General features: G+C 61.4%; 2 protein-coding genes across 2 annotated transcripts; one reads left to right on the forward strand and one right to left on the reverse strand.

Annotated features, from left to right (window-relative positions):
- The first annotated feature begins 50 nt into the window (after positions 1-50).
- On the forward strand, positions 51-6266 carry ANKZF1 (ankyrin repeat and zinc finger domain containing 1). The gene is made up of 15 exons (XM_009884097.1): positions 51-177; positions 479-588; positions 948-1050; positions 1441-1625; positions 1906-2021; positions 2310-2463; positions 2688-2910; positions 3088-3186; positions 3393-3572; positions 3686-3796; positions 4233-4506; positions 4984-5095; positions 5221-5388; positions 5507-5577; positions 6146-6266. The coding sequence occupies exons 1-15, from the start codon at positions 51-53 to the stop codon at positions 6264-6266; spliced, it is 2154 nt and encodes a 717-aa protein (XP_009882399.1).
- Positions 6267-6933: 667 nt separating this feature from the next.
- Positions 6934-12417, reverse strand: GLB1L (galactosidase, beta 1-like). The gene is made up of 16 exons (XM_009883854.1): positions 12304-12417; positions 11672-11844; positions 11187-11337; positions 10862-10922; positions 10493-10587; positions 9926-10106; positions 9787-9845; positions 9473-9594; positions 9214-9254; positions 8816-8934; positions 8602-8676; positions 8432-8521; positions 8188-8301; positions 7757-7888; positions 7227-7442; positions 6934-7152 (listed from the first exon to the last, which is right to left on the reverse strand). The coding sequence occupies exons 1-16, from the start codon at positions 12415-12417 to the stop codon at positions 6934-6936; spliced, it is 1962 nt and encodes a 653-aa protein (XP_009882156.1).
- Positions 12418-12945: the final 528 nt, after the last annotated feature.

The raw sequence follows: 12945 nt of genomic DNA on the forward strand, positions 1-12945 counted from the left end.
GGACTAGGCTCGTCGCTCAGACGCTGTCCCTTCCGCTGGGAGCAGGAGCGATGCCGGTCCCGGAGAGCAGGTCGGTTTTCGAGGCCGCCCAGGACCCCGTCCTCCTGCACGGGCTGACCCTCGTCACCGGAGTTGCTGCGGATTTGTGGGCCACCGAGCCAGCGCCTGTGAGCCACGGTACGTGGGGCTCCACGGGGGGCTGCGGGGGGTTATTTGGCCAAGCTCATGTCCCCCAGCCCCAAGCCACAAAGAAGGAGCTCTGTCCCCAACACAGCTTGGGTGATTGCCCTGGAGGTTAGCTGGAGAAGTTGCCTGGTGGGTGGGTAAATGGGCTTTTCTCAGTGTCACCCCAAGGTCCCCGAAGCTCTTCTTACAGCCACAGGGCTGTTTGGGTGGCTGAGAAGAGACTCAGGAGGCCCTGCTCCTTGCGGTGCAGCCTGGGGAGCTGCCTGTGCACAGGCCTTCTTTCTTTTTCCAGAGAAACCTGCACCCACCAGCAGTGAGGAGAAGCCCCATGGGGTCCCCGAGGTGCCGGAGCGGATGTGCTGCTCGACCTGCGGGCAGGTGTTCGGCAGCCGGGAGGAGCAGGTGAGTGGAACTGGCACAGCCCTGCTGCGGAGGCTTAACCCCAGCACGATGCAGCCCGGTGCTGGCTGCTTCCTGGAGCTCCACTGCCCATGTCCTTTTGGGATCTGGCACTCAGACCCTGCGCATTATCACTTAAAATGTTATTTACTGGAGGTAAATGGTACCTGCAGCACAGGTCTGCTCCTGTTCAGGTTAACTGTTACATGGCTAACTCCTTAATGTACCCATCTTCCCGTCAGGATCACTGCAGGGTCCTGGCATCTGTTTAGCCCTTGGAGTCTGTCACCTCAGGGCCTTTGGTGGTGGAGGTTTCCCTGGGCCACCAAGACCTTGCTGGCTCATACCTCTTTCCTCCACAGACTGAGCACTACCGTCTCGACTGGCATCGCTTCAACCTGAAGCAGCGACTCCTGGGGCGCCGGACACTGCCGGTAGAAGTGTTTGAGGAGAAGACCCGTGCAGGTGAGGAACAGGGCTGCCTCCAACAGAGTCCAGAGGCTCTCAGTGGCTCGATAGGGCTGTTCTGTGCAGGGATGAAGCCCCTGGCTACCTCTGCGAGCTCAGGGTCCCTTTATTCTGCCCCTGTAGGGTCTTCTGGGGATCCAGCACTACTCCTGAGCCCTGCTGACTTGTTACGGAGAGAAAGGGGTGTGCTACCTGAGCCCCTGCCTAGGCATACCTGGGGGTCCAGACCCCCAAACCTCTAGCTTCCCAGCCCCCTTGTGATATGTAGGGTATTGGACAGGACACTTTGGGGTTGTGGGCTAGCCCTTGGAGTCACCTGCAAAGTTTTGAGGAGGCCTTTGGTTAATCTTTGCCCTGCTCCACTGCTTAATTTTCTTTCTCTTGCAGGTGATGTTTCCAGCATCTCAGGGTCTGATTCGGAGAGCTCTGATACAAGCAGTGAGTCGGAGTTACTGCACCCTGCCAGTGACAGCCCCGCGACCCCCCCGGTCCCCCGCTCCCACAAGGTGCTGCTCCGCAATGCGAAGGGCCAGCTCATCTCTGCCTACCGCTGCGTGCTGTGCACCAGGAAGGCAAGTCACAGCCCAGCTTGTCGGGAGAGGGACCCCAGAGGAAGTGGATGGCACTGGGGTGTAGACATCTGTCTGACAGTCCCTCCACGTCCCAATATGGGAAGGGTTGTCTCTAGTGCCAGGTCAGAGCCCCGGGCTTGCTGGTGGCCTGTTATTTTAGTTCTTGAATGCTCTCAGAAACCTGCTTCAGGGGCCAGCAGAGGGCTGGTCTCTGTCCTGGGGGACAGCAAGAGGTTACAAGGTGACACCAGGGGTGCTAGCAAGGTTGTCTGTGTCTCAGGGTGGCATCGAGGAGCCAGTGGAGCTGACAGCATCACTGCAGAGCCTCGATGCGAACACGTGTTGGGTTGTGCTGATGATGGGCGGCGGGCATTTCGCAGGAGCTGTGTTCCGGGGGTGAGTATGGGGGGACAGAGCTGGGGGTTGTCCCTCCGGGCATGGTCAAATGGGGCTAGGCATTGGATGGCCATCCCCTGCCTACTCTTCCATCACAGTGCTTACCACACCCTGGGCACCCACAGCTCCTAGTCTTTGAGAGTTGGCTAAGCCCAGTTGCGCTGCAAGAGGATTATTAATCTTCCGGGCCCCAGGGGCAAGCCACAAGTCCTCCAGGGTCCTAGGAACATCAGCTCACCTCGTCTCCATACATGGTGCCCTGTTGCTCATGCCTGCTCCTCTTTGCAGCCCCCAGGTGCAGGAGCACAAGACCTTCCACCGCTACACGGTGCGAGCCCGGCGGGGCACATCCCAGGGCCTACGGGATGCTCAGACCCCAGGATCGGCACCCAGGTCAGCCGGAGCTTCTTTGCGGCGTTACAATGAGGCCGCGCTGCTCAAGGTGAGGACACACCACAGTACTGGGCTCTCAGCAGGGAGACATGGTCATGGCTGGCTCCATGAGGTGGTACCACACTGCTGCTGGAGGGCATGGGTGGGATGTGAGCTCTGGCAGGGGTCAGGGCCCAGTTGAGGCTGCTCCATCCTGGGTTTGTCCCTGCTCCAGAGCTACCTGTGCCCACACAGTGTGCTTGGGATCCCATAGTGCCTCCCTTTCCTTCCCAGGATATTCAGGACCTGCTGGCAGCCTGGGCACAGCACCTGAATGAAGCTCAACGCATCTTCCTCCGGGCCCCTCGTCATAACCGTGCGCTGCTCTTCGGTGGCAGGAACCCACCCCTCAGCCGGGGTGACCCTCGCATCTGCCACATCCCCCTCAGCACCCGCAGGGCCACCCTGCGAGAGGTGCTGCGAGTCCACACCACGCTGGCCAGCCTGCTGGTGTATGGTAGGTCAGACCAGCCCTGGTGTTTGTGGGTCAGAGCAGGTGGGGTGATGTGGTCCCTTTTGCATTAGGGCGTGCTGCCCTTTTGGGGTGGAGGTGCTAGCTCTCCAACCCTCAATCCCTGGAGACATGGGGTGCTCCCTGTTCCCAGGCAATGACAGGAGAACCCTTGCTGCCCAGGGAAGGACACACCACTGGAGGACATCACTGGATCCCCCCAGAAAGCCTGGCACAAGAGGCAGCAGAAAGCAGAGATGGATCCCCCACAGGAGGACGCAAGTGGTGAGTTGAGCCATGGAGGGAGATGTGACTCTGAGCAAGCAGAGTGGTCTGGTATTAGGGCACGGGACCAGATTTGCAGCCTTGTGACAGGGCCTGGCACCACAGCAGGGTTCTGCAGAGTGTGGCCTCGTGCTGTGCAGGAGAAGGGCAGGGTGTGGTTGGCTGAGAACCGCAAGTGATTTGTGCTGTATGTGGGGCCTCAGCCCGTGTTTTATCACCCCCCTCAGTCCCAGAGGAGGAGGAGGAAGAAGAGGAGGAAAGCCCTGCAGGGGAGCTGGAGACTGTGGAAGTGACACTGGGGACCTTGGACCTCCGGGAGTTTGAAGTGATGCCCAAGCGAAACCGCAAAAGGAGGAAGAAGAGGGACAAGAAGGTGGAGAAAGGTGAGGGGGAAGAACTGACTGGAGCAGTGTAGGAAGGCACTGGGGAAGGGACCACCGTGGCTGCGCTGCAGGCTGGCCCTGGCCCTCTTCCTCACCGTGTGCTCCCTGTGCAGGGCCTTGTGCCGAAGAGACAGGATGCCATCGTACTCAGGATGGGCAGCCTGGCCTGGAGCTGGTGACGGAGGGGGAGGCTGAAGGTGACCCCCTTCCCTGGGACGATGGAGGTAAGTGAGGCCAGGAGCTGGTCTGGGTGGATGTCTGCCCCATTTGCTGGTGGCTTTGCAGTGGGGCGAAGAGCATGTTGTCAGTCATGTGCCCAGAGCAGCTGGGTGTGGGGTGGCTGTAGTGCAGCCACATGCCTTCGAACAAGCTGTGTGTTTGGAGTGGTAGCTCTGACACGGGGGGCAGGCAGCACTGGCTAAGCCAGGTGTTTTGGGGGGCATTGGAGTGGGCCTTATCTCGGGAGAGGGCTTGGCTGCTGCCAACAGTGCCCAGCAACGCCATGGCACATTATCATGGACTCTGAAGGTGCTGGAGATCCTGCAGTGCCCAAATCCAGCTACCAGGACGATGCTTTAACTGCGCTGTATGTGTTTCCTAGTCAGACCAGAGCACCAGACCAGGGAGCCATCAGACTCCCCTCCTGTTCTTCCCTCATAGGAGACCTGCAGACCCAGCTCCGCAATGCCCTGTTCACCGCCTGCAAAACGGGGGATGTGGGGACGCTGCGGCACCTCCTGGGTATGCCAGAGAGCGGAGGCCTGCCGGGGAACAGCAAGGATGGGGAGGGCACGCAGCCCCTGGATATGACCCACTCCCTGCTCAACCAGCCTGTGGACGAGCACGGCTGCACCCTGCTTCACGTGGCAGCACGGGCAGGGAAGGCTGAGGCTGTGTGCCTGCTGCTGGAGGCAGGAGCTGCCCCTGCCCTCAGGTACGGCCACAGGGCACCCAGCAATTGACAAGCGCAACCCCGCTGTGGGACCCCAGCGACTCCTTCCTGTCTCAGCCACAGGAGACTGGTGCCAGCCTTGTCCTGGGACAGCCGGGGTTGGTCTCTACCAGCTGGGATGTCTGGGTTTGTTACAGGAGACCTAAAAGCTGAATCACTGTTCTCTCTGCCTGCCTGGTCTGGCAGAGCGGCAGGCGGGCACTGCCCCAAAGTGCTCCCAGGTTTATTGGTAGGCAGTTCAGAGGGTAGGGATGAGACCACGCTTTGCCAGGGCATTTGAGATGCACAAAGGGAGGATTTGGGGGATTCTGATGTAGGGATAAGCAACTTTTCCCTCCTTGGCTGCGATACCCTGGCTTGCAGTACCCGTAGCACATCTCTGTGGGGACACGGGGCTCACAGCCCAGTGGGACACAGGCAGTAAGATGGCAGGGTGAGCTGGTCTTCCTTGTCTCACAGAGACAGGCAGGAGAGGACCCCCTACTGTGTGTCTGCTGACAAACTGACCCGTAACGCCTTCCGCAAGTTCATGGTGGACCATCCAGACAAGTATGACTACAGCCGTGCCAAGGTGGGTGCCTGCCCTCTGCCCTCACCTTCTGGGGGGGTGGGGGACCCCAAGAGCAAAGTGCCTTTTGCCTGTCTATGCTGTTGCCCCTGGCTCAGTGGGAGATGCTTATTGCCTTCTGCCCCCAGGTGCCAGGGCCCCTCACGCAGGAGATGGAGGCCAAGAAGCTGGAGAAGAAGCGGGCACAGAAAGCCCAGCGGAAGCAGCGGGAACAGGCGAAGCGGGAGGAGCAGCAACGCTGGGAGCAGGAGCAGGGAGAAAAGCAGCGATTCGCAGCCCTGTCCGATAGGGAGAAGGTGAGGCCGTGCATGGGGAAGGGGATCCAGCCTAGCTGGGGCAGTGCCAGTGCGGTGGACTCTGGGCACAGCAGCTCCCAGGGGCTGGGGGGGGCTGAGCTGTCTCTCTGCTCCCCAGAGGGCCCTGGCTGCCGAGCGGAGGCTGGCTGTGCAGCTGCAGGACACCGGCACAACTCTTACCAACATCAGGTAACAGCCCCTGCAGCACAGCTCCGCAGAAGCGCTCTCCCGTGTCAGCTCAGCTGTTCCCTGCCCTTCTTGCTCCAGTTCTCATTTCCAGTCTAAAGCTATTCCTGTCCACTCGATTCCCAGCAGTGCCTGTCTAAAAGCTTTCTCTCTCTCTTCCCCTGCCCCCCTGAAATACTTCGGAAAGGACAACTTGGTCCACTTGGAGCCAGATCTATGGCAAGCCAATCCCCCAGCTACTCCTGTGCCCCTCGCCCTGCATCCCATGTCCCTTCTTTATGCAGCCCTACAGGCTTGTGGGCAACCAGCCCTGCACGTGCTGATGTGGGCAGGGGCTTTTTAACCCCCTGTGGGGCCAAACTCCCCATGTTCTGCCTGCCTCGAAGCGCATCACCCCGTGGAGCTCCTGGGAGCACATCCTGGCCAGGCTGCTGGGTGAGCCCTGTAGGACCACAGGAGCCTCATACTGCTGCTGTCTCATGTCACAGCCCAGGCAACGAATCCGCTCTGCTCCTCTAACCCTCTTGCAAGTGTCTCCTACGCTCAGGGCTACCTCTTCTCTTTCCTGCAGCCGCTGCTGGCATTGTGGAGAGTCCCTGCTGGGCCGGATCCCTTTCCATTACCTCGACTTCTCCTTCTGCTCCACGGCCTGCCTGCAAACCCACCACCGGGCCCGAGCCAGCCAGACGTAAGGCTGGGGATTGCTGCCACCTGTCCAAGGATCGACTGGCTCTGCAGCAAGGGAGAGCCTGTGGAGCAGCGCTGGTCGGAGGGACCGAGATGTCATTCTCAGGAGCAACTCTGGCAAGGCTCAGGGCAAGAACGTCACTCTGTGTGGTGACTCTGGAGGCCATTACAACTGGGAGGTCCCTATATAGTAGTGTGAGGAGTTGGGATTGCTCTGTGGCTCAGCTGTAGCTTGGGGTGTCTTGCTGCTGCCTTTTCTCATGGCTACCTCATAGGCTGCTGCCCATGGCGGTGGGACAGATCCTGACATATCCAGACCCTGCAGCCCTGAGCCACCTGCAGCCGTGCCTGTGGGCATCCTCTGGGCTGTGCTTTGCCCTCTCCTCTCCTGGATACCATTGGTGTTTCAGCCATATCATGTTAGGAACTACCTCCTCTGTCTGCATTGTCAATAAAGAGGTGCCCTGATGTGGGGATGTCAGCACGAGCACTGGAACTATTTGGGATTAACGTGCAAAACAAGATCAATTCTGAGTCTCTTTCTGTTTAGCGCAGACCCTGCCTGGCTCTGGATATCCTGGCTCCTTTCCTGGGGCCCTGCAACCCCTGTGCTTTACCATCCCCCTACCACCTCCCAGCAAGAAGTGATGCTGGTGCCCAGTAGCTCTGCATTTATTCTGTGGCCTCAGTGCTACCGCTGAGGGTCCTGTTGAAAAGGGGTTGGTCGAGAAAAAGCAGGGAGGGGGCAGGAGGTGCACCCTCCAGCTCCAGCACTGTGATGTTGTTGGGGCGGCCGACATGCAGCACTGAGCCGGGCACAAAGAGGGTCTGCTGGGGTCCGCGACAGGGCCAGTACCGGCCCAGGTTGAAGCCATTTATCCACAGCTGGCCCTGGAAAATGGAGACGGGACTAAGCTCTGCCCCTCTCCACCTTCACCCCTTCTCCTGGCTACGCACTACCTTACCTTACTCCAACCTGGGAACTTCACGAAGGTGTCCCAGGCGCTGCCAGGGGTCTCAAAGGTCCCAGTGTAGAAGGCTGGCCCTGCTCTGCCCCTGCTGCTTGATTTTGGCAGGGCAGTGTGGGGCCAGCCCTGCTGGATGGCAGTATCTATGGCCAGCGGGTAGATGAGCCAGTTGCTGAGAGTGATGGAGTCCAAGGAGAGGTTCCCGAGCAAGCCCTGAGATGGAGCAGAAGGGAAAATGAGGCAGCAGGGTCTGCCACGGGCAGGAGCATGCTTGGCTTCCCCAGGTCACGTCCCCCTGGCAGCAGTGAAGGTGGGATGGGATCCCCTCTGAGGCACTGCACTGCCATGGCAGTGTAAATGGGAGAGAGGGGTGCCGGTCTCGCAGCCGGATCCTGGTCCTGGCAGCTTTGCCAGGGGATGGTGCGAGATTAACCAGGTCGCTCTGCCGTGGCTGGGGTCTGTCATGGGTGGCAGGAGAGGGGGTGTTTGGCCACCCTCTCGGGAACACCAGGGCCCTCTCCCCTCACCTTGAAGTCACTGACGTTTGCCCCAAAGCTGATCCTGCCCATGTTCTCCAGGAGCACATCCAGAGTGTCCCCAGCCTTGCCCATCACACGCAGCGTTGTCTGCTCATCCCGTTCCAGTGTCCCCTGGTACTCCTGCAGCCACAGGGTCAGCGCTGCAACCCTGTGCCCGGATCCCACTGCCCCAAACGCTGCCGGCAGCCTACCAGCGTAGCACCCCACTGCCTACCCCCACACCGAGCTGGCCCAGGGCTGCCCCCTGCCCCCAAAAGGGGCAAATTCCAGCCAGAGGGCTACGCCACAAGGGCTTGGTGTGGCTCTCAGCACCCCGGCTGTCTCCCCGAGACCCTGGCATGGCACAGCCCTGCTGCTGGCAGGTCCCACAGCCCTCCCCGAGCTCTGGGCCAGGGATGGATGTGCTCCCGCAGCCTCACCTGCTGCAGCATCACATAGCCGCGGTCACAGATGCTGTGGGGAGGAGCACCCAGTGTGGCTGGGTCCAGAACATCCCGGGGCAGCTGTGTGCGGTACAGCACAAAGCCATGGGCCTGTGGGACACAACAGAGCAGCACAAAAAAGGAAACGGGGCTGGAGATGAGCTCTGCTCCTCCACCCCAAAGCCAGGACAGGGCAGACAAGCGTCTCCCCCAGCGTCCCCCACTGCACCCACCCCCTCACCTGCTTTATGGCCTCAAAGGTGAGGGGAAACTGGCTCTGGATGGGGCCAGAGGGGCACAGCACATCCAAGACATCCAAGAGGTCGGCATACTGCAAAGAGAAAGGGATGTGGCAAGGGCAGCCGGGCAGGGACAGGCAGGGACAGCACAGCCCACAGGGCAGGCACTCACCTTCTGCAGGGCCACCCAGCCATAGGCGTACTTGGGGGTGGCAGGTGGCATCGGACCGACTGGCAGGGGCTGGAACTGAACAGCAAACTGTCAGCTGCCTCCTGGACCATGCAGGGAGATGTCCCCTGCCCTGCCAGCTCCCTCTGTCCCCCCTCTTCCCTGGCACAGGCAGGGGTGCCCAGTACTGTCCCCCTCCTCCTGCCAGGCTCAGCACCTTGCTGATGACGGTGCGGATGGCAAACAGCTTCTCGGTGGGGTCTCCCGCCTCCGAGAGGGGAGCATCATAGTCGTAGCTGGTGGTTACTGGTTTGTACTGGTCCTTGAAGTCAGCACCTGGCCGGGGAAATGATGGGAGCTGGAGGAAAGGGCTCTTGCAGAGCCCAGGGCATGGAACCCAGCCCCAGGCTGGCTGCAATGGGGGGGTATGACCCAGAACTGGGAACCCCTGGAGTCCCCAGGGAGGGTCAAGCTTGGGTTCAGGGTCTCTTGGGTATGTGTCAGCCTGCCCCATGGGACAGAACAGGAGCCTGAAGCAGGCTCCTGAGAGATGGCCACGGGAAGCCCCCCAGCCCCGCAGTGTGCCCCCGCTCCCTAGGACAGGGCCCTACTCACCACTCCAATAGGCGAAGTTTGTTCCCCCATGGAACATGTACCTACGGGACACCCCAGAGAGCTCCGTCAGCATCCCCACAAACCTGCTGGGGGCTTTGCTGGGTGCTGTCCCCGCAGTCCCAGCTCTGCCTGCCTCCCCCTGCCCAAGCCCCGGGGGACGAAGGGGAGCGGTGATGCCCACTCCAATGCTGGCGGATAGGAGGGCATTGCTCCCCCCGCCCCCTCCAAAGGCTGTGCCCCCTTCCAGCTCACTACTTGCATGTTGACGCTGGCTCCCAGCTGCAGCATGTCCTCCAGCCCCCGGGCCACCTGTGTTGAGCTGGTGCTGGCGTGAGCCTCCCCCCAGTAGTCCAGCCAGCCCGTGTAGTACTCAGAGTTCACCTGGGGGAAAAAGTGACACTCGGAGTGTCACCTGGGTGGAGATGGAGCTCCTGGCACTCCTCTGTCAGCCACATCCCCCCTGCTCACCTGCAGCCTGGCTCCAGCACCCCTTTTTGCCTTGTCACCCCCCAGCCCCTCTGCCTCCCCAAAGCCATCACAGGTCATTCCCCCCTCCCGCCATGCCAAACTCACCAGAGGCCCCTTTGGCTCGACACGGCGCTGGGCACCAAACGCCTCTGTCACGTTGGAGCCTGCAGAGGTGGCGGCAGGGAGGTTGGAGCAGGATGGAGCTGGGATCTCCATCCCCTCTCCTCCTCCCCCATAGGGGTACCTGGCCCGAAGTCGATGGTGGCGTAGAGCCCCTGCAGCGTGCCGCAGCGCAGCTCCTCCGCCCGCGTGCCGTCAGTGGTGAAGAGCAGCACTTCGGTCCCCAGCAGTGCCCGGAAGGAGCCCAGAAGGTGCCGCAGGTACTCATAGTCGCAGGCGTAGTAGCTCCCATATTCGTTCTCCACCTGCGAGCCGGGCAGGGGTCGGCAGCCAGCGTGCACATGGCAGGGCTGCAGCCAGGTCCCACCACACACTGGGATGAGCACCAGTTCCCCTCTTCCCTCCCGACATCATTAGACATCGTGACAGCCCCCAGGTGCGTCCCGAGACTGACCTTCCAGCCCCGCTATGACCTCCAGCTCTGTCAGCATCCCACAAACCACAAGCAGAGCGGTGGCAGGTACCCCAGAGTCCCAGCCCTTGGATTTAAACCCAGGTCCAGAGGTCATGAGGGATTTATCTAAGAGCTGTGCCAGATGAAGGCACGGTGTAGCAGGTACAGGTGACTTTTTGGGGCACGTCCAAAGATGACCCAGAGCAGGGCAGGAAGCTGAGTCCCACAGCACCCTACCTGCACGCTGATAATGTTGCCCCCATTCTGGTAGAGCCGTGGCTTGATCTTGGGTAGCAGGACATGGAGCCAGGAGTCCACAGCTGCCAGGTAGGCTGGGGAGAGGGAGGACAGCTCAGCCTGGCCGCAGCATCCACCCCAGCCCACCCACAGCCAGCCCTGCCAGGAAGAGGATGGAGGAGATGGGGCAATGCCGAGTGTGATGAGGAAGCAGAGGCGGAGAACAAACTACAGCGCTCCCAAAAGATGGAGAAGAGGATGAGAGAGACCACGCAGCGGGGCTGGCAGGTGCATGGAAAGACACTGGCATGCCGGGGCTGGCACCAGGTTGTAAGGACATGGTGGCCAGAGCCCCGTGCCGAGGCTCACCGGGGTCGGAGGAGCGCAGAACGATGTCTGGTTTCCACAGCAACCAGGCGGGCAGCCCACCCTGGAGAAACGAGCACAGCAGAGAGGGAGCCAGAGGAACCGTGCAGCGGCCCGGGCTGTCACACAGCCGAAATCCGGCCAGCGCAATGGCACCAGCTCGGTGCCAGAGTGGCACGTGCCCTGTGAGGCAGCAACCCAGGTAGGGCTGGCATGGCACCAGGGTCAGCGTGCCAGCCAGAAGCGCCAGCCCCACTGTGCCCTTCCCAGGCCACTCATCACCCCTCCATGCTGAGCGGGGGGTGGGGGGGGTGGGGCTGAGACTCACCATCTCCCACTCTGCACAGATGTAGGGTCCCGGCCGCAGGATCACCAGAAGTCCCAGCTCGGCTGTCAGGGCCAGGAAGGCTTCCACATCCCGGTCCCCAGCAAAATCATAAACCCCCGGCAGCGGCTCGTGGTAGTTCCAGGGGATGTAACTGGGGTGAGAGGGGAGATCAGCACGCAGGGGCTAAGGGCACCCCAGCACGAGTGGGAACCGTCACTGCAGGCTGGTCCCTCTGCTCCTGGGAACTGGTCTCCAGCCTGGGCTGAGGATGGCAACTGGGGTTTGCCTAGGACTAGCCCAGGTTCGTGCTTGTGTCTGGCAGGGGCGTCCTGTGCGTCCCAGTCAGCCCAGTGCAAGGGCTGGTCCCCTCTCCCCTGTGATGGGACAACACACTTGCCTCTCTCCCTACTCCGGGGACCTCAGAGATCCCGAGGGGCCGCAGTGGCTGTGCTCTGTGTGCCATGAGGGCTGTCCCCGACACTTACACCTGCACGGCGCTGAGCCCGCTCATGTACATCTTGAGGAGCCGGTCCCTCCAGGCGGGGCGCGGGATGCGGGCGTAGTGGATGCTGCCCGAGATGTAGCGGAAAGGGGCACCATCCTTACGGAAACAATCCTCCTCGTAATCTAGCTGGAAGGAGCGTGCCGGAGGGGAGGCCTGCGGGAGAGAGGCAGCACTGGGGGGCTACAGACCCTCCCCAAGCCCAGCCACCTCCTCCCACACTCCCTGGGACAGGGACTGACGGGGGCTGGTTCCTGGGGGGACCCTCTCCATCCTCAGTGCAGGAAGGAAGCAGGTATCACGCTGTCCCGGGAGGGTGGGAGGGACAAGCAGGGCAGCCATTTACATCACCTGATCCCCCCCCACACTGCTAATCAAACACCCTGCAGCTGAGCTGATGGCATTTTGGGGGATGAGTGCCAGGAGGGCAGGCAGGGAGCTGGGAGCTCAAGCAGGACATCGGGGTGAGACATGGGCTGCAGGAGAAGGGAGCCATAGCAGGAAAAACAGGGACATGCGGAAGGAAAGCAAGGCAGATCCCGGAACCATCCCACCGGATCCTTGACAGCTCAGCACGACATGCTTCTCCCAAACTTTCCACCCGTGCTTGCTGACCTGAGTGTGCAGGAGCTCCACCGCCAGCAGCAGGGCGAGAGCTGGCAGCCCCATCCTCACTGGACGCTCGACAGGCCCGGGATGGGGGACGAAGGGGGACGTGGACACCACCATCACATGATCCTTCTCCGCCAGTGCCAGGCGCTTCCTCCAGGTCCTAAGTGCAGGCAGATGGAACAGCAGCACAGCTGCGGGGGGAAGCATGGGATAGGGGGTGTGCGGCTCTGGCCCCCCACGCGTGGTCCAGCCCTGCATCACTCCCCTCAAAGCCCAGGCAGACGGGCAGCACACCACCGCCCGAGCCAGCTCCAGCCCAGTGGGCACATCCCCGGTGCCCCCCCGGGGTGGTGGGTGACACACGTGAACAGACACAGAGCCTCATAGAAGTGCCACCACCAGACAAAACGCCTTCGAGGGAACTCAGCCCACTTGTTTCATCAGAGAGGCGGTGATGAGACACCCCGGTTATACCTCCAGAGAGGGGGATGCTGCTACTGGAAAACGTCCCAGGACCGAGGGCTGAAGCCTGATGACAAAAGTTGGGTGACAGGGGTGTCGGGGACGTGCCGCAGGGCAGGGGGAAAAGGGGGGTGGCCTCGCCACCTCCGTCTCCTGCCCCGCGGGGACTCGGGGCTCGGCTCA

This window comes from Charadrius vociferus, unplaced genomic scaffold (assembly GCF_000708025.1).
Source record: "Charadrius vociferus isolate BGI_N301 unplaced genomic scaffold, ASM70802v2 scaffold1020, whole genome shotgun sequence".
Taxonomy (NCBI): Eukaryota; Metazoa; Chordata; class Aves; order Charadriiformes; family Charadriidae; genus Charadrius; species Charadrius vociferus.